This window comes from Amblyomma mixtum, chromosome 2, assembly GCF_055824585.1.
Source record: "Amblyomma mixtum isolate Tamu chromosome 2, ASM5582458v1, whole genome shotgun sequence".
In the NCBI taxonomy this organism is placed as follows: Eukaryota; Metazoa; Arthropoda; class Arachnida; order Ixodida; family Ixodidae; genus Amblyomma; species Amblyomma mixtum.
In genome coordinates, this window is record NC_143013.1 from 226,879,723 (window position 1) to 226,906,874 (window position 27,152).

At 44.7% G+C, this 27,152-nt stretch overlaps 1 protein-coding gene across 8 annotated transcripts; it reads left to right on the plus strand.

Moving 5' to 3' along the window:
* The first annotated feature begins 383 nt into the window (after positions 1 to 383).
* Positions 384 to 24,275, plus strand: LOC149362799 (caspase-3-like). Of its 8 annotated transcripts, XM_089573242.1 has the most exons (8): positions 386 to 552; positions 3,506 to 3,625; positions 4,862 to 5,016; positions 8,141 to 8,333; positions 9,664 to 9,740; positions 11,076 to 11,246; positions 16,191 to 16,413; positions 19,394 to 20,976. In XM_089573242.1, the coding sequence occupies exons 3-8, from the start codon at positions 4,960 to 4,962 to the stop codon at positions 19,945 to 19,947; spliced, it is 1,275 nt and encodes a 424-aa protein (XP_089429368.1). In that variant the 5' UTR covers positions 386 to 552; positions 3,506 to 3,625; positions 4,862 to 4,959; the 3' UTR covers positions 19,948 to 20,976. The 8 variants fall into 8 exon arrangements, with proteins under 8 accessions (XP_089429372.1, XP_089429365.1, XP_089429367.1 ...); XM_089573246.1 differs by lacking the exons at positions 4,862 to 5,016; positions 19,394 to 20,976 and adding an exon at positions 24,138 to 24,275 and having other exon boundaries at positions 384 to 552; XM_089573239.1 differs by lacking the exon at positions 4,862 to 5,016 and having other exon boundaries at positions 384 to 552.
* Positions 24,276 to 27,152: the final 2,877 nt, after the last annotated feature.

The window sequence follows — 27,152 nt, forward strand, 5'->3', positions numbered from 1 at the left end:
CACTACACACAACCCTGTCACTATAAACCCTCTTAATATTGCAACGTAGTGAGTATGAGGTGATCAGTTCACGAAGCCTTCGGGATGCCTGAAGCTTCCCACTTCAGGCCAGTCTTAACTTCAGGAACATGTTATTCAGAACCTCGTTTTACGATGTCAGTTCTAAGATTACGGGCAATGATTCATGAGCAAGTGACTCATCGAAGTTATCGCTCGCGCCATGTGCTAAGTCGTCCTTCGTCCAGCTGCAGTTGCTAGGGCACACAAGGCTTCCTGTGTTGAAAAGAAGAGCAGGAGAAGATAAGCCTTTGGGCACTTAGGGACAACCTTATCTAGGCATGCCCTCTTATCGAAAATAAGCGGCGTGCGTCTATTGGTTCGTACGACAGTACGCATTTATGTTTCTTCTCCTGCGTGGTTTTTTTCCAAGTACTCAAGTACTTCGCCTCCTGGAATAGTCGGCGATGCCATGTAGTACGCCTTCCATCCTACTCTTCTCATGAACATAGGCTGATATCTCATTATACAACCGCGTCCAGGAGCACGCGTAAGGTGCGTATTTGTACTTATTTGTGGCGAGTAAAGGGCATGCATTGTTGGTATGTTCCCTTGAACGAATATGTTTTCTTTGTTATCGAGTCGTTGATTCATGTTATGCTTGAATTGGACTATGGTAAATTTTATACCATAGATTACAGCGGGATCAAAGTTTTTTGTGTTCAAGAAAGAAACTATTTCAAGCCAATCTTCCTAATTTATTTTGTGATGCTACAGCGGCGTCTTAGGGTAATGACGGGGGAAAGTTACGGCACAAACATATATCAGAGTGAGATAAGGGGCAAACATGGCTTATCGGTAATCAAGCTGAAATCAGTAAATGAGGTAGACATGGGCATGCTACGTTAGAGCAACAGAAAAGTTAACGTCTTTAAAGTTCACGATTTGGATTCCAGTGTTACGTGAGTGTAGCAAGGTGCAGCAGCAATCACCAGGATGAATAACAATACACATTTGCTGGGATACTGGGACTGCAGATGGCGCATCACGTTGCATATTAGATAAATAAAGGTGCGCTACAGGGAAATCTGAGCTCGTTTTTTTTTCGTTGTAACTCGATGTGCACGCTCGGAGAATTCTTAGAAACTCCGAATCATTCCTCTGTGCGACAAATTTCCCCATTAAATCGAAGTAAACGTCCCGGCCCCGCCTTTTTTTTTTAACCACCTTTGAAAAGAGGCGTCAGCCAACAAGTGCAGTTCCTTTCAGCCAGTCGCGTGGAGGATTCGCTTTCGCTTTAGTTTTTTTTTTAGTGTTCAGTGAAGAAAGATTTTCAGTCACAGGCAACCTAGCCGCTAATTAGGCTCTCAGAATTAAAAATACTCGTGCACTCTTTGATTTCGCCGATCGCTACGTATCACTCTACCGATGGCAGAGCCGCAAGCCGCCACGCGGCTGGCTGAAAGGCACTCCAGGCGTTGGCTGACTGCTGACCTTTTCGAAGGTGAATTCAAGAAAGAAAAATACCGGGAGCTGGGAAGTTTATTTCGATTTAATATGGATATCAGCCGCATAGAACAATAATTCGCTGTATATAAGAACGCTGGGAGCGTGCAGATCAGTTTCCCGCGGTAAAAAGACGAGCTTAGATTGCTCTTTAGTGCGCCTTTAAAGAGAGGTACTTTGTTCCACAGCAGGCGTAGATATATTTATGACAGTACTTTAGAATGGGCGATAGTATTCAATTAGGGACCAGTACTGAATTATGCAAACGCGGCTTCGGAGAGCATAGCCAAAAGTTCGTCATACGCAAAAACTAGCGTTCGGTATACTTAAACGTACAAGGCTGTGAGAAGTCTGCAACATCCAAAAACGATAGGAAGGCTTAATTTTGTTTCCTTTACACACTAAATAATTTAAACCAAATTCACGAGAAAACTTTGAACCATTCTTCCCTCGCACTACCAGAAACCATGACCTCAGACCTCGTTCCAACATCAGTCACGCACACACTTTTAGAACTATCCATATTCCCACAAACGATACGCGAAACATTTTTATTTCCGTGAATCCTTCGTGGGAAAAACTTTTTCCACTAAAAACTAGCAGCCGCGCCTGCCACTAGTTTTGTACATGGTCCTCCAAGTCTCTTCGAGATAGCATTAACACCAGTTTACAAACTATACATGAGTATATTAAGCACGAAATGATATTAGCTCTCGTTGTAGGCGCATCCCGGGTGACTTTGGCAGAACAGAGGGAGCATACAAGGCTCCCGAAATAAACTAACTTCGGGGAAACATTCCCTTTCCCCCGTGGTACATACGCGCTATGTTGACAGCGCATCAGCGCATGCGTCAGAATCAGTCCCCTCCTAGTCACGTGGTGGGCGATGCCAGCGTGCCGCTCGAAGGAGCCCACGCTGAATCAAACAGCTCGAGTGGCTCCTCGTGACGTGCGAGCTAAGCGAACACGCGCCGAACGTGTTGCGCAACCTAATTACCCGCACAGCACACAGGGCCCTTTGCAGTTTCGGCGCTATCAGAAATGGTATCGGGTGAAGAGGGCGGGAATTTAGTGGTCCTCGAGGGTCACGATGCTGCACTCTGGCATACCAGCGCCGCCCTAGAGAAGTGGTTTGTGTTTGGCCGAGATGAAGCGTTGCTACGACGTTGAGTCTCTAAATGCGTTACGCCGGCCCTGCAAATCATTTCATGCTCAGCTCTGCTCCCGACTACGAGAGAGGGTGCTTTTTCGGTTCTTCTTCTTCTTACGAAGTATAATTTATATTCTGCTTGTGTTTCTCTTTTAAGAGTATATTTTTTTAGTTGGTTCTGTTTCGCACTACTCCTTGCTGCTATTAAAATATTGCCACTTATTTTTTTTTTCTACCACAAGTTATTTCTCAGGTCTATGTATCTTTGTCCATTACCTTGGTCTTTCAAGGCAGCAGTAAGATATTAAAATTAAGTCAGACTGGCGCAAAAAACTTTATTCCATCGCCCCTGACTTTCACACCAGCGATCGCAGAACAGCAGCTGCCACACGACGCTGCGACAACATTTGGAGTGCAGAATACTAGGTAGCGGTACACAGCTGAACAACACGTGCTCTAGAAAAATATAGACCTATGTACAGGAAAGTAGATGTATGTAATTAAAAAATATTTTTGACTGAAGCCTTTCCTACGTATTCACGGCAACAAACTGTTTTATTACCGGTTCCATGAACATTAAGCGGCCTTAGGCTAGGCTTTCTTGTTTCTAATGCTCTTTTTATGCTGCAACAAATAAAAAGCTTAGGCCCTGTACATGGTAACTCCAGCGCAGCGAAAACTTCCCGAGAGTATAGTCATCCTTCTAAGTGCCCGCAATATTGCAGTGCAAAAACAAGAACGACTACAGAATTTTTCTTCTCAGGTCCATTATACGATGATGTGTGGCTAACATAAAGGAAATGAGCTGAGTTCCGATCAATTTTTTATAATCCATTCGCTTTCGCCTGGTAGCGGTCTTTATTTGGGCCCTTCCGAATGCAGGGCCTTGCAGCTCCCACACTCAGCACGATGGAAAACAACGACCCTTCAGAACAAGAAGTGTCTGAGGAAATGCACTATGGCAGACTTAAGGTAATGTAGGTTACTTATTTTTTTATTTCATAAAAATAATGTAATTATTTACGGTGCCAGCTTTCACCTGCAAATATCACTGTTTACAACTGCATGCAGTCACGTCACACGTTGAAAACGTTTTGAAAACGGGATTGACGGCTCTGGCGGGAAACGCTTCCTAAACGCCAAACACGCGTACGAAAGCTAAGCTATACTAAGAATGCGAATACATGATGATTAGTTCTGTACTAGTCACTCAAGAGGTCAGCATCCATTAAATGTTAAGCGCCATATAGGGTAGGGTTAATTGCCAGCTGTTTGTGACGTTCTTGAAATTACCGACTGCAGACGTTGTTTTGTATGTAGCATAAAATGCCCACGCTAAGATTTCTATTTTCTCGCTCCAATTCAAGATTCCCAGTCATCAAGGAGGCGTTGCAAAACACTCGAACGCGTGTTTACCTGTGAGCCAACATGAAGAACGAGCTCGTTATGCAATAAATATGACTCATATTTCGCGTTTATGCACTGCAAGACCCACCCTTAAAAAACAAAATTCTAGGAATCTAAGGCTCCAGAGTCCATGCCACTCTGAGTGATCTTTGAGGTCGGAGGTCAGAAAGGTGGCCTAAAAACACGGCCGAGATTCCGTCGCTTCTCACACTGCAGCTAGACATTCCTTTTAGTTGGTGTAATAGTTAGCCTCGGAGTGCGTAAGCAATTACTAGTTGGAGGGCACCTGGGCTCTGCCCAAAATCCACTGCCAGGCCAACGTTGCTTGCGTCCGTGTGCGGTTCTGCGTCGGCTGACTTAATGAAGTGCTCAAGTGTGGGTGTACTGTGGAGAAAATGTCGGAGTTCTTAGAAAGCCTGTTGTTGATCGTTGCCTCAGAAGAGCGCTTCTCCGTCTTTCGTGAGGCTTGTAAGAGGCTCGGCTATCTGGGAGATGTTCTCCAAAAACGCTGGTGATAGGCGCAGAGACCAACAACATGGCGCACGCTTATCGTTTCGGATGGGAAAGCAGCGACGGCGGCTGTCCTTTCGTGGTCTGGGCTAATGCCCTTAACTCGCTCATTGAATATGGCTCAGAAACTTCAGCTTTTGTAACGCGAGGCGACACTTCTAGGGCTTGGGAGAAGAGCTGCCAGAAAGAATAAGGCTCCGAAAAAAAGCGCGCAAGCCCCTCAGCTGCTTCGAACGTGCTGGACCTACCCACAACACCCTCCAGGTGCACTAGGCAGGCCTGTTGTTTCAGATCGGAAGGCACAGTGTCCATCATCCACTGGAAGGTTGCAAGAACCGAGCGTAGGATACACAGAAAGCACTGCGAGTTCCTGCAAACCGACCGGGGTAATGAACGTGGTCGTCTCCAGTCTCATTCGTCCACCTCGATTGACCAATAGCCACAGCGTAAGTCGAGCGATGAGAAGTATGTGACGTTGCGCAGCCGGTCAATGAAGTCATTCATGCGCAGGAGATAATAAACGATTTTTCGATAATTTCGTTTAATAATCTGTAAGGAACAAAGAACCCCAGAGTTAAACTTTGCCACTAGAACACCAAGCGACGCCCAAGGGGTTTATTGACGGCTGTATCATGCCATCCTGAAGAAGTACTTCAAATTGCTAGCGAGTTTAACCAAGCTCTTTCCAAGAGTTCTGATAATGCGGCTGACATAACGGCCACAGCTGACGGGACTGGAACGGATCGTAAATTCTAATTCCGAGCATTATGAGTATTCTCAGTCTTACCCTGGAGGCCCAGGCGAAGTTGTAGTGGAACGGTTCGAAAATGTTACCCAGGCAGCGTGTCTCATTAGTCAGGAGGATTGGCTGAACGTCGGTTTCAATGGAAGTACTTCGTTCTTCCAGTGATTCCATGGTTTAGGAAAAGGCATGCTGTCCTGCGCTTTCGCTGAGTGGTTCGGCACACCTTGCAGATATATTTAGTTATTTTCAAATTTCTTCAATGCAAAAGGCTTCGTAATCGTTTGAAGACAGCATTTTCAAGGCCTCTTGGAGCTGATGCTTTTTTTTTGTTTTTTGAACTCTCAAGCGCCATACCATTTTGGGGGGAGTGTGCAAGAATACAGATAGCTAAGCAAAAGCAGCAACTCCCATAGTTTGAGGTACATCAGAAAAAAATATTGAAACAACGTAAGCAGGTGTCAATAAATACAATAACACCCGTAGACATACACTAGTGCGGGCAGTTAAAAAAGAAATGAAAACATTATCGCTACTTCCACTGCCCCAAAGAACAGAAGAAAAAAATGGCTGAGGTTTAGCTAAGGTTAATCCTAGTCAGATGCGAGGCATATTTATGGCTAGGCTTGGTATTACATGGCTTTCCTTTTGTAGAACGTTGTCGCCGAGCCGCATACTGAGCACGCCGCTTAGCCAGACGTTCATCCCGCTCTTCATCGGTCTTTGTGGCACGCTGAAGCTTTCGCTTCTCGTTCAAATCAGCCCTGCTTCTAGGCGGCATCCCAACACCTGGCCGCCTCATAAGTGCCCGGAGAGCGAGGCAAGCTGAGCTTTATACCGCTGCTGTAGCGTCACGTGGTCAGCTGCAGCGCTTTTGATGTGGAGCCTCCACCGCCGCGGCCGACCGCGCGAGCCGGCAGCCCATCTCTCCTCTGCTGTGACGTCATGTTGTCACGTGGTCAGCCGCCGCGCCTCTGATGTGGAGCCTCCACCGCCGCGGCCGACCGCGCGAGCCGGCAGCCCATCTCTCCTCTGCTGTGACGTCATGTTGTCACGTGGTCACGCTAAAGGTCAATGGTAGCTCCACCGCCGCGCTCGACGGGCTGTAGTGTAGCTCTAGTAATATGCTTCGCATAAAATCACAGGACCGTTACGAGTGTGTAAAGCGATTGTCTGAGCTCCAGCTGCGCTGTGACAGCGAAGAAGCGCGGCGCCACGCCGGGGCACGCTTGTACCCTTTCACGTCAGCGGTGAGTTCTGAACCACCCATCAGCCCCAACCGAAGCAGACGCCTAAGCCACGAGGCCACCAGTCATTCCCACCGTCTCCCCCCTGTCCCTCTTTACATTTTCCTCCTTTCCTTCTATCTTTCTCTCCACATTTGCACCAGCCAACGCAGGCAGACGGCGCGAAGGCTTGAAAGTGGTATTCAAAAGTAAACCGTGTTTATTGGAATATCTGGATAGACGTCGAAACGATTCATCTGTTAGCTTCTATGCAAGCAGTGGATTGGTAACTTATAATACACTATAAAATAACTGAGAACACTGAGTTCACAATGTAGACTGCTATTAAATGCATTCTATTCTCCGTTTTTAAAATGAACATGATGTTCATGTGTATGTTAATGAATATGTTGTGCGCGTAATAAAAGATACCTTCAAAGGCGGTGTTTCAAATGTGCCTGCACTCTTCACCAGGAAATACACAGTGACATTACATACTCCGATCATTTTATGTTTACCAGCCAATTTAGATCGCCGAAACATTTCTAAGGCTCTCGATATTCGCAAATGGAAATCCTTCCCTAAGATACCTGATCGTTCCAAAGCGATGTTGTGTGACGTTACCATTAAAGAAAGGAAAAGTGGTTGAAAATGGTAGAAATGCTGTTCACCGACAAATACGGCGTGTCTTTTAAAGTAGTTGGCATATGAAACATTATAAAGGTTAAATATTTTTTTAAAGCCATCCAATTATAGCTGTCCAATTATAATTGTTTTACAAATCCAGATATTTTGCACGCATGTTTCACTACCGACAAAGTTTTAAGGCAAGTAATATTTCATCGAAGGCACACATAGCCACTGTACAAATGGCTTTCTTTAACGCAAGCGGATTTTAGCGTATCTCCAGAACTTAAATGATTTTGCTTGATTCGCAAAATACTCAAGGATTGCTCAAATTTGGCTCCTTTGTTTTTTCTACGGTCCCCAGCGCTATGAATTACGGATTGGCCAAGCCAGCAGAACGATGCACAAAGCGCATAGTTGGAGTTGGTCACTGGCCGATGGAAAACGCCCCGAGAACTACGCTCTAGGGTTCTAAATTTGTTGCTTGTCGGCGCATGGGATGTAAAGAGGGCAAATCACCCTGCGCTGTCGTTTCACACATCAAGTGTCATCGGTACTGTGCACGAGCCCCTCTGGCTGGCCGACAGAGCGTCGGCTCATTCGTGTCACGCACTGCCTTCGACCGCCATTAAACTAAGGACAAGCTACCGTTGGCTCAAGCTCTGCTCCGGCAGCAGCGGAACACAGCGGAGGAGGAGGCGGAAGCAAAGTTTCGCCAGATTTCTTTTACTCTCTCCCTTCCGTTCCAAGAAGTACTCTGCCTCCATTCTGGCGCAAAAAGTGATCGGGTGTGAGCCGCTAAAGTAGGCTAAACGCATTTCATAGTTTGTAATAAACGTCAAAGCAACGTAGACGCTATCATTTTGAGGTGCTCATGCCAGAAAAGTAGCGCACACTTAAAGGCAAAACGTATATTTCCTAATATTTGTGTCTGAATTTAAAGCTTTTTCTCAGATATATTTCTTCTTGTTTCAGAGCCTAGTTCAGAAAACAATGGGAATTTCGGATGGTATAACACGACTTGGTATGGATTTGATGGACGACTGCTGGTTCCATTATTATTTCAACAAGTCCAGGAGTACTCCGTGCATGCCGTTGGAATGCGACGTACCCGAAAGTGGGGACTGCCTTGTTCAAGTGATGCATTGCCACTTTAGAAAAGCACCATGTGAGTATTGCTTACGTGTACAGTAACAGGTAGAGGCCTACTAAGTTGCTCCGCAGGGAAATTTTTCAAATTGGAGGGGACTCTTAATCTACGCTTTAAATGTATGACGCGATAGCCGCAGTGGGTTAATGCCCATATATGCGGAATTAGTCATTCTCAATATTACATTCATTTATCCCTGGGAGTCACGCGATGTCAGGACTCTCACTGCTATGACAGGTGCCGCTGTCGGTGGGGCTTGTGCGAACTAGGTTGCTCCTCCTGAGCAGTTTCTCTCGCCCAATCATTAATTTAACTCTCATCTGTCACGGCGGCCAGTTTGCTCACAATCGAGTGGGCAGGATGCGATGCGCCAGGAGGTGACGTCATCTTGGTTGCTTCTCTGGGTGTATTTTGCTCAAAATTGTGACAACGACTCCGATTTTTCTGCACAACGGGAGCCTAAGGATATTGAGTTAAGAATGCCTGCGGACATGATGTTTAAAAAAAAAGTCACATTAAAGATATGATTTATGTGCCTATCCCATCTAATTGTTATGTGTGCACGATACTGCGTTAGGTTCTTTTATTATTATTTTATTAGTTGCCCGTCAACCGAATTGCACTCAGCCGGTGATTAGTTGTGTAAATGCTCACAATGGGCCTCTGGTGCCGGCTCTTCGTTCTGGGAGTTTAGCAGAGCCGTTTTAGTACGAAACAGCAACTTCAATGTCCAGCTGACAAGTTTGCTCTTGTATGCATTGTGCCAATTGGCGGCGCGAGCTGGGAACTCTTATTTTTCTTTCTTTTTACCACTCAATGTAACGCATGCATCCGTTTCTCCAGGCCAACATATACGCGTTGATATTTAAAGCATTCGAACAAGGCAGTAGGTTGAATGCCTTTTCAAGCATACAGGAAGCACAATACCAAACCTGCTGATTATAATTCATAAACATTCGATTCCCAAGCATTCGATGTGTAATGCAGAATTATATGCGTTATTATGCAGCGATTGCTCTAAGAATGATGGCTGGATTAATAGTTTTGCCTAATCAAACAGCAATCAAAGAGAAAAGCAGCTTTGTGTTTGTGCAAGTATGGAACCAATATCTGTGTCATGTTTCGTTCTTCAGTTTTCTATCTTTACTACTTACCACAAACTCTACGCAGCAGCCTGTTGTGTGGCGACCTAATCCGAGTGCTCGTTTAGTTGGAGCCTGCGCAATGAATATCTTGATGCATTTAAATGTTTCTCTCAGCTTGCTCTGAGCACTAACTCCTATTTCCCCTCCTTTTGATTATTTTTATGTGTTTATATGGATTAATTAGCGCTCCTGTTTTTATAAAGGTTGCGACTGCTGGAGTTCTACCTACAATTTAGGCCTGAGTGTCGCACCAGAGGAGATATGGGACCGGTGGATTGACGTGAGTTCTTTCCTTCTTTTGGAAAATTTTACGTCACTGTAATGATTAAGTAAGGCTGAAGGCAGAGCGAAGCGGGGAATGTAGGGAAGAAAGCAGACAGTGACACCAGAAGTCAACCTTTCTTTTTTTAAAAAAAACGAACGTAAAGTGTGTCACCGCACTTGGCGTGAATATGCAATATGCAATGTTCACGAAGAAAAGTCGACGATCGCTCATTTGTGGGTTTGTCGAATGTATTTTAAATCTATTTTAGGTGTTTGCGGAGAATATCATTACATCCAAGAGAGTCAAGAATGTAGTGCACCGAATTAAACAAGTCCAATACTTTGCTACCTCCTCATTGTATTAGAACTGGAAGTGTGTCGTCCGTAGACGAAGTAGTTTCAATCATAAAAGCTCAGGGCAGCACGGGAGGGCACTGCATATAAGAAAAATGCTATGTGTGCGGGAAGCAGACCACTTTGCACGCCGCCTCCGTCGCTTCAATTTGTGGGGAATTTATCATGGGGCAATATTTGTCATGGTTATGAAGACGCCATTTTGAAAAGATTTCTGCTTAGGTAATTAGCTTCACCAGCGTACTAATACCTAATGCGGTTAAACTGCCGTGAAGTAGCATGTAAATTTGCTGAAGGTATTGTGAGAATGCGATTTCTGCTACGCCAGTGGTGAGAGTCGTTATTAACGTCGTTAAGCGTATGCGTAATTTATACCCTTTGCATGAAGACACAGCTATGCGAAGAGCACTTGAAGAAAGGAAGTCAACCGATGCTGTCGGACACTTTATTTCAGAGCATACCGTTATGGACACAAGCGGTAGTATAGAAAGATGTTAATTCGGCGTACGGCAGCCTGTCACAAAAAGAAATTTGGTAGGGGCTTAACTTAGTTAAACCGAGCAGACGTGCGAAAGCACCTCTTCACTGTTAAATTAGATGGGACACTTAAGCTCCTCTTGAAGGATATTACACTATACCTTTCTTTCTTTTTTTTTCTTCCTTTTTCTTTCATTTATTTCAAAGTACACATATAATTACATAAAGGCACTCAGGGATCCTTAGCCAGAGGATAGTCGTGGATCCCAAAATGAATACAAATAAGTCCAGTGCTGATTCAGGAGAAAAAAAAAACACATATTTTTCGGTGTATAATGAAACAGTCGCAATAAAACCTTAACCTGCAGAAAGCTCGGCTGCCATTGTTTGACCCCGTCCAGTAGCGATGCATAGCCTTTACTGAGTGATTCTGGCATTATTTTTCATAGATATGGCGCAGATGATTACCTGAAATATGATTTTTCGTTTAAAATATTGTATTCTCTTTTCATGCGTTAAGTTGTACAAAATGCGGAAATGGCCAAGGGGACTGTGCATCATCATCGGCAACATTGCCTTCAATGGCTTGGCCGAAGAGCGGGAAGGTTGCCTTGAGGACGTGAAGCGCATGCGAGGGCTGTTCATGGCTCTCCACTTCAACTGCGTCGTTGCCACCAACCTCAAAGCTGTGGTGAGCATTTGGTTCTGTATTTTACAGCGTCCTCGTGTGCGGTAGCTTTCATTACACAGTGTGAGTTTCTTAGCGTGTCCTGTGTCAGGTATATCCGTCATTAATTCACACCCGAAGAACTGCATGCTTACACCACTAAACAATAGAACTTGTGTTCAATTATCCCTGTTCTCTACATTCGTCATTCTTGCGTCTCGTTACCGCTCATTCCTGTTGTCAACGTCAAATAAACTTTTTCTAAATGGAACATTTTCGAAATTTCGGAATACGTTTTCTAGTTATGTCTAATTCTCTATGTTATTGGGTATTTAAAACGATGTTAACTGAAATGTACGTATCGCTTTACTGAGTTTTATTGAAATAAATCCGCACAAGCTGTATCACACCAGATCCACTTTCGAAACTTGAGGTGAGAAAACGGATGTTAGATGAATTGTAAGTTGAAAAAAGTTTCCACCTATGAAGGGTTCCAAGAATGATTTAGACCACTTCAGGGTTTTTACCGTGCGCTGCCTTTGCACTAGAGTCCATTGAGGACGGCTTATTTTTCGCGTTGAAGAACAGCACCGTAAAAATTTGATAATTGTCAGTCATTTTCATCGTAGACTGGAAAAGCTGCATCCTTCTTCCTCAGTCTTTTCTCTAAACCGGCCGTATAGCTCATCTCGAGCAATAAATAAACATATATTTTTAAAGTGAAACAAATGGTTTTGGAACTACAAATGTAATGGAACTACAAATGTAATCGATGTAATCTAGCGCAGACAAAAGGAAACCAAAAAGACTTCAATTTATCCTTTTTTCTTCCTTCTGTAGCGATAAGGAAATAAACCTTATGCCAGAAATATACGCGTGGAAATATTGCAAGTGTGAAATGATTGCCACGAGCAGAAGCCGCCAATTCGGACAACGAACGTAGAATAGCTTGGAAATAAAAATGGGTTTGTCGACAAATGAAAACTGTAGCATTTCTCCTGATTCAAAAGTTGCTGTTAGCTGACGTTCAAGCCGTTTTATGTGTCGTTAAGGTAACTTTCATTCTCACGTCCACCTCCAATATTCGACGTCTATGCGAAGGCAAGGGAACAAGTAGGTTCACAATAATGCGAATGGCATCTGGCAGGTATTCTTAGGCTATGATTATGACCGTGCCCTTATCCTTCAAGAATATCGTATATTACAATGGTATCATGCCAGTACTAACCTGCAGTTAAAAAACAATCAAGCTGACAAAACGGCGAGCATTTAAACTTATTACAGCAGGCCTTATGCGGACAATGTATAACCGATGCTCGCTTACGGCAACGGAGTGGATTTTAGGAGAAGCAACTGTATCAGAGTGCGAGAGATAGCCAGGTGTAACGACGTGGTTAGAAAGTCGCTCCTCGCCGAGGACACGGCTAATGGGCGCGCAGAAGGAACCAGTTTGTTCTGCCGTGGACGTGGTTAGGCTGATGATCACGATGAACCTCAACCAAGCCCTGTTCATGCGTGAAAAGACTTGTACGAAAGTAGCTTTCCTAGCATAGACCAGAGCATTTTGTCCTGTAGCGTGGTTCGTGTGTACCTGTGCGAAACGCGATTTCAAATAGACCCTTATCGTACGCTCGCGTTACGTACTCTATTTCTCGAGTACGGCATGCATGGCGCTTCCGTATGCTATAACATCGTTTCCAAAACGTTGGCACACTTACTTTGAAGTCAGTCTCTTCATTTTGCACAAGATTCGTCGTTGTTACATCCGCTTTCAGTACGTGCACCGGAGGCCAATAGGCCATTGAGCTTTCACTTCGTCTCATCTCGGCTGTAATATAACATATCTGCGATAAACATGCTTTATTTTTTATTTCTCGTGACGATTCTCACACTTCTTGACCTAAATAGGAGCTTCGGTTTTTGGACGAAAATGGTTTCTGATCTAACAACCTGATGGCGCCACTAGGAAGAGCTATACACTCGTTTCCTATAGGGCGCTCCTATCTTCCATCCACCCGTTTTTTCATTCCATTCATATCGCTGCGTCCCCGTTTGAATGCGCTCAACGAAATGTGCGAACGTGAACTAATTGTGCAAACTCTCGCAAAATGTTCGCGCTTAGGGAACGAAGACAGCGTTTACTTTCACTATATTTAACCAGTTTTCTGTACGCTGGGAACAGGCGACAAGCACATCACGAGGCACGAAGGAAAACATTCAACCCGCTCTCCTTATTGGCTGAGGATGTCTCTACCTTTCATAGTGCAGCAAGGAACATATGACATGGAGCATAACTGCTGACATTGTAAAACAAGAAATACTCCATCAGTAGAAAAGTGCAGATCTGTAAATCCAAAGTGGGAAAATATGACAAATTAAATGATTTAATGGAGTAAAGGAAAGACTTTATCACGAAATATTCTGTGTGAATGAAAAGCACACATGCATGATGAGTTTTGCAGCTGCTTGTTCAATCACACTTCCTAGAGTATCTCGTAAGCTTTTTCATCGACTAATAAATAACTGGTGAATAACTAACCAATAACTGGTGAAGAGAAAGGCTATTAACGAGTTAGCATTAAGAGGGAAGGTAGAGGAATTCAGAATGTCGCTGCAAAACAGATTTTCCGCTTTAACTGAAGAAGATGACCGTAGTGTTGAAACAATGAATGATAATCTTACAGCTATCATTACAGAGTGCGCCGAAGAAGTAGGTGGTAGGATTGTTCGACAGGATACCAGCAAGCTATCTCAGGAGACTAAAGAACTGATTAAGAAACGTCAAAGCATGAGGACGTCTAACTCCACAGACAGGATAGAACTAGCAGAGCTATCGAAGTTAATAAATAAGCGCAAGGTAGCCGACATAAGAAAGTTTAACATGGAGAAAATCGAGCATGCTCTAAGGAACGGAGGTAGCCTAAAATCAGTGAGGAGAAAGCTAGGCATAGGTGAAAACCAGATGTATGCGCTAAAAGACAAACAGGGCAATGTCATCAGCAATATGGATAAGATAGTTTAATTAGCCGAAGAGTTCTACAAAAATCTATACAGTAGCGAATCTAATCATCAAGTTACTAAGGGAGGCAGTCGAGCACAGCAATGGGACGTCCTGCCAGTAACGAAGGAGGAAGTAAAGAAAGCCTTAGGAGCAATGCAAAGAGGGAAAGCAGCTGGTGAGGATCAAGTAACAGCAGATTTGTTGAAGGACGGAGGAGAGATTGTGGTACAAAAACTAGCCACCCTGTATACGCAATGCCTTGTGACCTCGAGAATACCTGAAGCTTGGAAGAACGCTAACATTATCTTAATTTATAAGAAAGGAGACGTCAAGGACTTGAAGAATTACAGACCAATCAGCTTATTTTCCGTTGCCTACAAGGTATTTACTAAGGTAATCGCTAATAGAGTCAGGACAACCTTGGACTTTAGTCAACCAAATGATCAGGCAGGCTTTCGTAAAGGATACTCGACAATAGATCACATTCACACTATTAATCAGGTGATAGAGAAATACGCAGAATATAACCAACCCCTATATATAGCCTTCATTGATTACGAGAAAGCATTTGACTCAGTGGGAACCTCAGCTGTCATGCAGGCATTGCGGAATCAGGGTGTAGAAGAGTGCTATGTGAAAATATTGAAAGATATTTATAACGATTGCACAGCTACTATAGTTCTCCATAAAGTCAGCAATAAAATTCTAATACGGAAAGGTGTCAGGCAGGGAGACACGATCTCGCCAATGCTCTTCACTGCCTGCTTTCAGGAGGTATTCCGGGGACTGGAATGGGAACAGTTGGGGATAAGAGTTAATGGAGAATACCTGAGTAATTTGCGATTCGCTGATGACATTGCCTTGCTAAGCCACTCAGGACAAGAACTGCAAAGCATGATCAATCAGTTAGACAGGCAGAGCAGAACGGTGGGGCTAAGAATTAACATGCAGAAAACCAAAGTAATGTTCAACAGCCTAGCAAGCGAACAGCAGTTCGCCATTGGTAGCGAGGTACTGGAAGTAGTAAGAGAATATGTCTACTTAGGGCAGGTAGTGACCGCAGATCCGGATCATGAGAGAGAAATAACTAGAAGAATAAGAATGGGGTGGAGTGCATATGACAGGTTCTCTCAGATCATGAATGGTAGCTTACCAATATCCCTGAAGAGAAAAGTATACAACAGCTGTATCCTACCGGTACTCACCTATGGGGCAGAAACGTGGAGGCTAACAAAGGGGGTTCAGCTTAAGTTAAGAACAACGCAGCGAGCTATGGAAAGGAAAATGATAGGTGTAACGTTAAGAGATCGAAAGCGGGCGGAGTGGGTGAGGGAACAAACGCGGGTTAATGACATCTTAGTTGAAATCAAGAGGAAGAAATGGGCTTGGGCAGGGCATGTAATGCGAAGGCAAGATAACCGCTGGTCCTTAAGGGTAACGGAGTGGATTCCAAGAGAAAGCAAACGTAGCAGGGGACGGCAGAAAGTTAGGTGGGCGGATGAGATTAAGAAGTTTGCGGGGATACAGTGGCGGCAACTGACAAAGGACAGGGTTAATTGGAGAGACATGGGAGAGGCCTTTGCCCTGCAGTGGGTGTAGTCAGGCTGATGATGATGATGATGAATAAATATTCCACCTGCAAACAGTTCAACCCAATAGTTACCACAAGGTGTGATTTATCCATAAACTGCTTTTTCATGTGCAAAATATCTCCTTTGCGTTTCCACAAAAACATACATTTTAAATCCGGAGTTTTCCCCAACGCGTCGGTTGAAATGAGAAATTCTTTTTGTACCCCACAGTTCCGTATATGCAGGAATCGTTTGCAATTTCTTTAACAAAAGGGCTCATTTTAGGCTAGGTTTGCATTGCTTTTCTTCCGGAAGCTTCCCGCGCTTTAATAGTTAGCTTTTTAGAAAAGCAAGTGTTCTTTAAATTTTTTAACGCGTACTCATGTAATTTTGCAGGAGATGAAAAAGTTACTGAAATGGGCCGCTAATGAATGTCACGACTCGACGGATGACTGCTTAGTTGTGGTGCTGATGTCTCACGGTGAAGAGAACTGCATTTACGGGGCGGATTGCGAACCACTGCATCTTTACTACGACGTCTATGAGCCATTCAACAACGACAACTGCCCTCAGCTCAAGGGGAAGCCCAAGCTCTTTTTCGTGCAAGCTTGCCGTGGAGGTGAGTGCTTCCTTTGGTTCGCAGAGTGGCACCAAAATTATTTCACCGCAGTCAATTCCACCGTCAGCACAATTATCTGTGGTCGCAAGTAAAACACAAACTATGATCATGCAGGCGTGGTGGTCTGGGTGCAAAATGGTACTATGGTCACAAGTTACCCGAAATGGCACCTAAGTAAATACCGCCATTGGTCCAGAACAGTAATCAAAGCCACAGTGGGTTTTCATTATGTCAATTGGAAACAAAAGAAAGATAAACAAATCAGGAAACATAGTGGAAAAATTTTCCATTACAGAATGTGCCTCAAGCATTCTCAAGACGCACTGTCACTGATCTTTTGAGGCCGTGACCATGAACCTTTGAACATATGTCTATGTCTGCTAAAACAACACGTTACATTACTTACTTCGCCCATTCACATAGTGGCAGTAAGGCAGTTTATAAACAAACGTAATTTCTTTTCTTCAAACTGTTTCCCAAGAGCTGGCTGGGGCTAGGTGTTGGTCTCAGGCTCCCCAGACTTCAACCCACCTGTCCGCACATCAGCACGCTGCCCTTAGCGTGAGGTTCCTGTAGAAACCCTTCAGCACATTTTTATCTTAGCCTTCTGGCAAACTAACTGACCCTCTTTGTTTCGGACGACTAGAAAAGGTGGTGTGAGCCCAGGCTTAATTTCGCCGTTTACAGCAATGCGCACCTGGATCTCGCAGCCTATTTGGACAATCAGGCGCTGCGAACGTCCATTCTGTGCTCATATCATGATACAAATGGTCTATGGACAGTCTATGGGCAGTCTATACACTTGTTATAGATTCTATTGAATTCATATAGATATTTCTTTTTGTATATTCGTTGTCTATAGAGGGTCTATAGAAAATACATGGCCATAAATTAATGGTTTGTCTATAGACTGTCTATAGCATTTGGATTGCCTATAGACTGTTCTCTAGAATCTGTCTATACAGAGTGTATATAGGCAGAGGTCCGTGGACAGCCTGTGGACTGACTGAAAAAAATTTTGTAAGTGTAGGAGCACGATTGGGCAATTGCGGCTCCGAAAACAGAGCTCTTCTTGAAAGGAGACAGCTGCCTGGTTTCCTCTAAGCAGGGCCTTTAGTAGCGGGCATCGCCAAGAGAAGACTGCAATTGAAAATACATGAAAGAGTTCGAAAAACAATCAGAACGAGCGTCAAGGGTAGGAGCACGAATGGGCCATTACGGCTCCGAAAACAGAGCACTTCTTTAAAGGAGACAGCTGCCTGGTGTCCTCTAAGCAGGGCCTTCAGTAGCGGGCATCGCCAAGAGAAAACTGCACTTGAAAATACATGAAAGAGTTCAAAAAACACTCAGAACGAGCGGCAACTAATAACAGTACTTTCATTGCAGACCGTTGCTAGAACGAAAAGTTCACCAGCTCGCTTCAACAAATTGCTAACCTCGACTTCGAAGGATACACGATGCCGGACTAACACATATGCTACTTGCCGAACCAAAGTCTTGGGAGCCTCGCCCTAAAGTTGCAAAGCCCTTGTATGGCGGCCCGAACAGCGTTGATGGCAGCTCAAAGCACGGCAATCACCAGCAAGGGCTCTAACCCTGAGGCCTAACCCTGAGGGGCTCTAACCCTGAGGCCTTCCTTTTCTAATTATATAACTTCCAGGACTTAGAAATTGCCATGTGTGTTCTGTTGCTAAAGTTTAAGCGGGACGCAGAAGTGGTGTTGATGCCAGAATGGAAGACGATGTCATATTGGGCTTCTCTATTGTTCGTGCTTTGTAGGCTCTGTTTCTTATTTTTTTTTCTTTCTAGTCGCGAAGGTTTCGGCTTAGATTTCACCTACATTTGCTGTATAAGCAGGGACTTTATTCCCTCCGCCGAAAAAGAGTAATAAATTTTTACAGGAGCCGCTATCATTCATGTCACTCTGTGGACCGTTATTTACACGTGTTTTCCGTAGTTAATCACGTATCTAATTTTACCGACTCTACGAAGTTTCGATCGCTGATCGCATGACTGTCAACCGTTCTCGTTCATTGGACGATGCTCCAGGGCGCGCTTATTTTAGCGCCTGGCTGGCTTTCTTCAACAGGCACCGATTATTGTGACACCGCTCCTCCGTTGAGGAAGATTATGAAACAATATACCCAATACTCTACAACTGTGCACACTTGCGTGCGCTCGAAACTAGGAATTTTTTTAAGGGATACGTGCATTATTAAGCATATTCAGGCTAGCAAAACATAACGCCGCATTATTAGTGCCCGGTCATCAGAAAACATTCTGCCATTAGCAACAGTCCCACTCTCCCCTGTAGCTATCCGTAAATCAACGTTTTCCACCATCACCACCTTAGCAAAACACACACAATCTTCCAAATCACAACCACATATTATAAAACACAGTCATTGACACCAATGAAAGCATACAAAAGTATGTTTTTATTTGTGGTGCTACTGAATAAAACTTAATATTGTAACAATTTTGAACCGACCAAAAATTGATTAAATATAGGCAAGCGCCAGCGAATATGCATCCGGATTAAAAAAAATTAATCCGCATGTCAGAGACGATCTTCTACCAATTAAGGTACAGTGGCGGCTATCCATACTCTTCAGTGCACTTGTGCTACTTGTTGCCGAACCTTGCGAATATTCACCAGTGACACAGCCGTAGCTTATTTGATAGAGTACCTTAACGGCATACGGAGATTGTGGCTCTTGTGTTCGGATTGCATCGAAAGGATGCGATACTCTTCCATTGCTTGCCTCCAAAGTTATCTAAATCTGAAGTTGGTACGCCGCGATATTTGTCTCTAATCAATATCTTCATTAAATGATACAAAATTCCGCTGTATTTTTGTTTGTTTTGTTTCAATGAGTGTTGCCTTATTTTGTACCCACAATTTTTGCTTTTATTACTATCAAGATGTCTATGCTTCCCGAATTTTGCCGTATATTTAACCATGACGCTTCCTACACAGAAAACTACAGCTGCGGTACCACGGCCGTACCGAAGCCGAAGAACTCCGACTCCGGATCTGTGTCGGCGAGCGCATGCAACGCATCCCGAGCCTCCAAGATTCCAGAACGCAGGGATACGTGGTCAGACATGTATATTGCGTATGCAACTATTCCGGGCTACGTGGCGCTTAGAAACGCAGAAAGCGGCTCGTGGTTTCTGTCAGCAATATACGAAGTGTTCTTGGAGCATGCTCATACTGATAGTCTCGCAAAGCTTATGCGCCGTGTTCATGATGTCATACTGAGCCGAGCATCTTACGACGGCAGCCGACAAACGCCCTGCACAGAACAATTTGGTTGGAGAAAGAAACTGTATTTCTATCCTGGTCGTATGCACAGTCGGAAAACTCCGAACCACAACCGCTCTTGCAGTAGTTTAGGATTCTGGAAGTTCAACAAATGGGATCGTATTTTTACCGGCTTTGAGCGCAGAATCGCACTAAAAGCGCAGGGTGAAGTGGCAGCTACTTTGAAGGAAATAACTAGCTCGGAAGACGACTCACAGTCGGAATAGCTGGGCTCTTTTGTGTTGCGCAAAGAGCTAAGAAGAGAACTGCCGATATTTCTTAGCATTAGTTTCAGCGCGGTTCAATGCCGACTTTAAGAGCGCGGTGCATTGTGAACAAACTCTTGGTAAGATATCGGCAGGCTGAAGCATTCATTGTCCCCACTCGGCATACAAAGGTAAGAATTGCATTGCTTAACGAAGACGCCACCGGTGCATGCCCTGAAGGAAGTTGAATTCTGGCAAGTCCCCCACGCGTCAACTCATCACCATGTTCCATGGACACCCATTCCACAATTAGAGAGCTGGGGACGGCCCTAAGGCGGCTCTAGACAGCATATCTTGTTAGGCCTGATAAATAACTGCTTTAAAACCAGCCTAACAATGAGCTATAAGGTGTGCTAAGCTTTTTGAATAGCAACTAGTCAATGGAAAATATTCAACACACCTGGTTGATATACTCGTTTTCCTGCGCTTTGATGCACCACAAATGCACCATATGGTTTTCATCTTTTTTTAGTCAGCTGTGCCTCGTTTACTCCAATGTTAATGGAGGGCATGACACACAATCGGCTGCTCTGATCGATAGAATCTAAACGTCAACTGCAGTCATGTATGACGGGGTTTGATCTCAGCATGTAGGTGTTCTGAATTCGGCCAGCACGATCCAGTATGCTTGCAATACTATTCTTAACTTGTGCATTAATCCTGGAGCTAGTGATCGCATGCATTTGACTAGGCCTTGCCGCAGGCTTGATCTCAGCTGCATCGTATGTTTGACATTAGGAACATTAGCACATTTGTGGAAAAGTTTCTCCGCGACTGTAAGATTCGAGTGTTCCTTGCTTGTACGACGACAACCATGCCTAGAGGAATGCCGCATAAGAGTGTGCTATCGTCACTATTGCTAACTATCGCCATGGCGACGCTTTCCTAATAAATTGCTGTTGCTGCAAGACTTTGCGAATTTCTGCTGGTGTTGATGATACGCGTGTTTCGAATCGGTGGTACCAAAATAAATCTCTAATGGTTGCACTACGAAGGGCTCTTTTACTTTCAAGGGCGCCTAGCAACGCTTCACTTGTCTCTACCAAAAGTCATGGTTCATGCTACTCCGTTGGGAAAGAAAACGGTGCTAGCGCTTGGACTTAAAACGCATAAAGATTCCCCAAGCAAGCTTTGTGGCATTTCGCAATGTCACTATAAGTTTCTAGGTCATAGCTTCATCTCGAATGAGCTCGTGTCCGTTCTGTACTCTCCTAGTAATCCGTCTTTTGTGAGCGGTTTTCGTGAAATCTATGTGTCAACTACCTCCACGCAACATTACTAAACATCATGTCATCTTGACTTCCAAAGCTAAATAGGTTCAAGCGTTTGTCAGCTGCGACTTGTGTCAGTGATCACGAAGGGCTGTGAGAGGTGCGGACCGCACAAGCTACACAAGTTTTAAATGGGTTTATGACCGAATGTTACAGTTTGCTCAGCATGCTTACAAGCCTTTTTCATTTCTTACTGCATTTCGAAGAAGTTTCTTTATTAATCTAGTCGCTGTGATTGTGACGAGTTTCAGTGCCCGAGTAGCCACTGAGCTTGTAGTATGCGAGTTCATACTTAATCAATCTGGTCGCTGTGATTGTGACGAGTTTCAGTGCCCGAGTTGCCACTGAGCTTGTAATATGCGAGTTCATACTTAGTTCTTTATGCGTGTTCCTCTTCTGCTCTTTTTGTTCCTAAAAAGTCGTCAGCGCGCCTTTAATGGCCTACTGCGGAGTGTATGGATGCACACCTTGATATCAAATTTCTTTTTCAGTCTACTGCAGTCTGATTCCAAGGAAAGCGCTTAAGCTTTGAATCAGTATAAGAGCATGGCACTTTTTTGTTTGGCCAGCAAGATCGAGTACGCCATGATTACTCATTTGAACCTTCACGTGATTCTTAGATCTATTGATCATATCCGTGTGACTAGACTTTGCTGAAGGCTTGCTCTCAGCAACAATGTATAGGGAATATTAGCAGATTTGTGCAAGAGTGTATACATCAGGAACATTAGCAGATTTGTGCAAGAGTTCATCCCGCTACTCTAGGATTCAAGTGGGTCTCGGTTGTACGACAATATAACGTTGTTAAATTTTGCTGCTAGCGTATCCTGAAAATTGTCATTGATTGCGATTTCAATGAGTCTATAAGGACATAGTAACAAGTGAGACATGAATATGTGGAATGAAGAAGATGATCCAGCACCGCCACCAACGACGACGAAGCGCTAGCGCCGCCCGTAGCAGGCTCGTGCTGGAGAACTGCCGCTTGTGTGCCGGGCCCTCGCCTCGCTCGTTCCTAGACTTCTTGCGCCAGGGTCTTCGTCGCCGGCGCTTGAAGGTGCCAATAAGCCGCTCTACATATGCAATAGGCAATGTATATTACTATCGCAAGGCAGGCACGATCAGAACGTTCAGGCCTCTTTTTTACCGTACAAATGAGATCAACATTTTGATTTCAGTAAATTATGGATACAATCCCCACAATATGCATATTTAGAAGAAGAAACTCAGTTCTTCGCGGTGTATCTATAGGCGTAGAGTAATCAATTTTTTTTTCTAGTATCGTCCAGTGATATTAATGCTGTGTCGGTGACAAGAAATAGGCCGCTCTCTAAACGAAAATAGCTGACAGCTTAGCAGCATTTGTTTCAGGAGCCACCTGGCAATACGCTGAATGGAATTCTATCAGAAATCTCTACGATACTACCGCTGTGATTCATGGGCCGTAGCAGAGCTGACCAGTTGTATTCGTGCTTAGTGGCATATCGCCAGGTCAACTTACGCAGATATTTGCAAGTGGATGATGAGACGCCCTAAAACGAATTCTTGACAACCATTCGCGAACGGCTTTGCGAAAGCCGGCTTGCGGACGTTTGCGCATCATTCAAGACAAAGGAAAAGAGAAGAAAGCTAATAAAGTGACTATTCTTTTTGGGACGTGCAAACAAAAGAGTATTTTAGCTCTGACAGCCCAAATCATACTAATAGCACGCGCATACACAATTTCATGCACGAATGCCATACCTGGCCACTAACTACGAGCAGGAGGGAAGGGGGCGGGGAGGAGGGGGGGTGGTCTGCGAAGGTTTCGCGAGAGGCTCGCAAGCACATCAGAACACCGCACTTGCGGGACCTATCGCTTCGAACTCGCAACTTCCACTTCATTGCAAACAAGTTTTTTCACCTAGTCTAAATACATCTAGAACCTTAGAGCGCCTTGCCATAAGGTTGCCGAAGTCATTTCCCTCCACTCTGTTAACATTCTTCGGCAATCGTTAAGCCCTCTTTCTTTCTTATAAAGGCCCCGGACCGAATTGCCGAATTTTTAGTTGCACAGCAGGTGAATTACTGATATCATGCTCAATAAACAAACGCCGGGGCCGTGTTTTTTGCTGTCCAGGTTAGAGAACACCACTCAGTTCTTTCTCGTCTCTTTGTTCGTGGTTTCTCCATTCTTGCCGCGCGCAGAGAACAGTTGCCGCTGACGCCTCTAGATGGCGCAGCGATGACGTTTCTGCGATTCGGCAGCCCTTCAACAATATCGGTCCAAGTGGCCCAGAACTTCGCCGTTCTGAACCACATCTCGCCTAGTAATTCATGGCGAGCCAATATTAGGCCCCCTATACATGGTGGATAAAGCCGCAGATTGGGCAACAGAATTCAAATTTTACGGAAGGCATTTTGTAACACCGCTGGGCACCTATTTTAGAGGGCTTTCAAGACTACGGTTCGTAACTATAGCATTCACTGGATTCATTTCTGGCTAAATGGCGTTTTCTGAATCAGTAGTCGTCAAAATTAGCTGCAGTTTTTTTTTTTCGCACCACTAGACCTTATGTGTCAGCAACATGCTCTCACATGAAATCATTACAGTCTCATAAACACTTATAATGCACTGCCACCAAGCCCCACCGAATAGTTATTGCCGCTTTTGTATTTCCAAATACAAATTCCAACGTCTCCGAAAGATCCCCGAAAATTTCTAACGTCTGTAATTGGTGACCGACCTTTGACATACGCCGATCGGTACTACGGTTGCATTTTCTTTTCTGGCACCACATCGGCACTCTAACGTTCGCTATTTCGCAATAAGCAACCAGAACTGTTGGCCCCTTCAAGCCAGCGCGTGGCAGCAGCTCATACTAAGCCTTCTCTCTTTAGTTTGCAGTTCCGAATAGAGAGGGAGCCACATACGCGGCTGTACTACGACAAGCAGCGGGGAACTTGAAAACGGCCAATGGGAAACCAGAGCCTGCCAGACACGAAGGAGGAGACGGCGAGTGCGGAGCTAGAGCATCATGGAGAAAAAAAATCTAAGGAGGGAGCATGACGTCACGCGGCCAGCGTTCGCAAGCCGAGTGTTTTGAAGTCGTTTTCTCCCTCAGTTTTTCGCTCTCCGAGCCGGTCCTCTATGTTTTGATTCCGGTATGTTTTAGTGCGCGCGTATGCGCGACCCGCGGCGCGGGCGTCTACAGCAAGGAAGTTGATCTACAGTTAGTCTGCCGCGCTAATCGGCGCATGCGCGCGCGCGGCGCGGCTAGACTTTACCGCACGCTATCACGTGGTGTGATCACGGGGGAACACACTCTCTTTTTTTTGCTATATCTTTACTTGTTAAGACGAGGCTTCAAGGTTGTCGCCGGACGCTCCCTCCTCAGTTTTTTTTCCTCCATGTAGAGCATCAACAAAAGCACGTGTTCTGTGTCCACTAAGCACTTACAGGCGCAAGCATACAAGGAAGCATTGAACGAACGAGAGTTCGGCTGATTCATACTGTCACATAGTGGATACTGCAGTCCGGCCAGCAGGAAAAAGGCGAGACTGGCTTCCAAACCTTATTTAGGCTTACTTTTCCGGCGGCGTAGCAAGAGGCGTGCTCGCCGGTCGTCGAAAGGAATGCCTACCGCTTTCGGCTGAGCTCAATTTAAAGCTGATAGCGAGATCTCGAGATAAAGCGTGCAACCTTGACCGACAGAGGCTGTTAAAGGCTTTCGCCTGTGCTCACTTTGAGATCGTCAAAGTGCTACCCTGAATTTCTTCCTTCTGCCGATGCGGTGGCTCAGTGGTTATGACGCTCGGCTGCTTACCCGAAAGATGCAGGTTCGATCCGGGCCACGGCTGTTGAACTGCAATGGAGGCGAAATTCTAGAGGCCCGAGCAGTGTGCGATGTCCGTGCACGTTAACGAACCACAGCGGGTCGAAATTTCCGGAGCACTTCACAAAGGGGACCTCATAGCCTTAGTCGTTTTGGGGCGATAAACCCCGATGAAGTAAACATTTTTTTCTTCTTATTGACGACCTTCTGGTAGTCCTCTGGCTTCTGATTTATTTCCCCTCTGGTACTGTATTTACACTGCTGCTTCCACAATGCCTATCCAGAAAGGTAGTGAGTGCATTAGTCGCAGCAACTTTGTTGACCACGTCGCCAGCTGTGAGGCTAGCCCCGTATATTTCGATAGCTACCGTAGTGTTGAACTTATCCTCGAGCATATTTTTCATGTGCCTGTAGTAAATCTACGTTCCTTCTTTCTTTCGTTCAATTATGAGGCGCAAGTTGCTCGTCAGTCACTGATATTAAGGTGTGCAACTCCATTGATCAAGCTCTAAAGAGGCTACCGCCTCATTTGCAATATTGAAGCAATAACAATATTGAAGAAAAAAATTTACAGCAGCGAAGGGTGTGTTTACTGCTTCCGCCCCTTCGTCTAGGCACTCCTGCAGATGCTAAAGAAGCTACAAGTTTGAGCGTGGATAACATTGTTGGAAACAAAAGAATACAACATGTTCTTTCTTATTCTTTTACACTTCTTTCTAGAGACTTGTTGCGGCAGTTGTAAGAGAACTTTTTGGTGTCTTCTTTTTTTTTGATTTTTGGAAAACACTATTATATTCAAAAACGCCATATTTAGGGCATCACCTCTTGTACTTCCCTGTATTATATATCAATGAACCCCGACACGCTTTTTTGGAACCTCAATGCTTATCTCTTGTGTTTTGAAAAAAAAACTGTCATTTTTTTCTTTCAACGCCCCAAAGCGACTAAGGTTATCAGGGACGCCGCAGTGAAGGACTCAGGAAATTTTGACCGCCTGGGGTACTTTAACATCCACTCACATCGCCCAGTACACGGGCCTCTAGAATTTTGCCTCCATCGAAATTCGACCGCGCAGCCTAGATCGAGCCTGCGTCTTTCGGTCACGAGCCGAGTGTCGTAACCACCGATCCACCGCGGCTTCTCTGCAAAACATAATCAATGAGTTAGGCAGGCAGAGCAGGGCGGTCGGTCTTAACATTGAAATGCAGAAAACGAAAGTAATTTTCAACAGTCTCACAAGGGAACATCACTTCACAATTAGTAGCGATGGGCTGGAAGTGGTAAGGGAATACGTGTACTTAGGGAAGGTAGCGGCCGCTGTCTCGTATCATGAGAGGAAAATAACTTGAAGAATAAGAAAGAAGTGGAGCACATATGGCAGGTTCTCTGAGGTCATTAATTTTAGTTTACTAATATCCATCAAGAGAAAACCGTACACTAGCTGTGTCTTGCCGGTGCTCGCCTATGGAGCCGAAACGTGGGGGCTAACGAAAAGGTTTTAGCTTAACGAAAACGCGGCGAGCTATGGAAAAAATGGAAGGTGTCACGTTAAGAAACCGGAAGCGGGCAGAGTGGTTAAGGGAGCAAACGCGGGTTAATTACATCGCTAGTCGTAATCAACTGTGAGAAATGGTCTTGAGAGTTCATGTAATGCGAAGGCAAGCCAATCGCTGCTCCTTAAAGGTTATGGACTGGATTCCAAGAGAAGGGAAGCGTAGCAGCGAACGGCAGAAAGTTAGGTGGGCGGATTAGGTGAAGAATTTTGCAGGGATACGGAAACCGCAGCTGGCAAATGACAGGGTTAATTGGAGGCATGTAGGAGAAGCCTTTGCCCTACAGCGGGCGTAGTCAGGCTGATGATGATGATGGCAAAATGGACGACCAACCGAAAATGACCCTTAGTTTCAAAAAAACTGTGCTTACCGTCCCCAATAAAATTAATACATCGAACTGTCAACATAACATTACTGTATTAAGACAACGAAGTCAAGATTAAAAGAGGCCAAACACTCAGAAGGTACTCGCTGTCATCACGAAGAAAACTATGCTTCCAGAAGCACCTTATGGAAGAAGGTCCTAG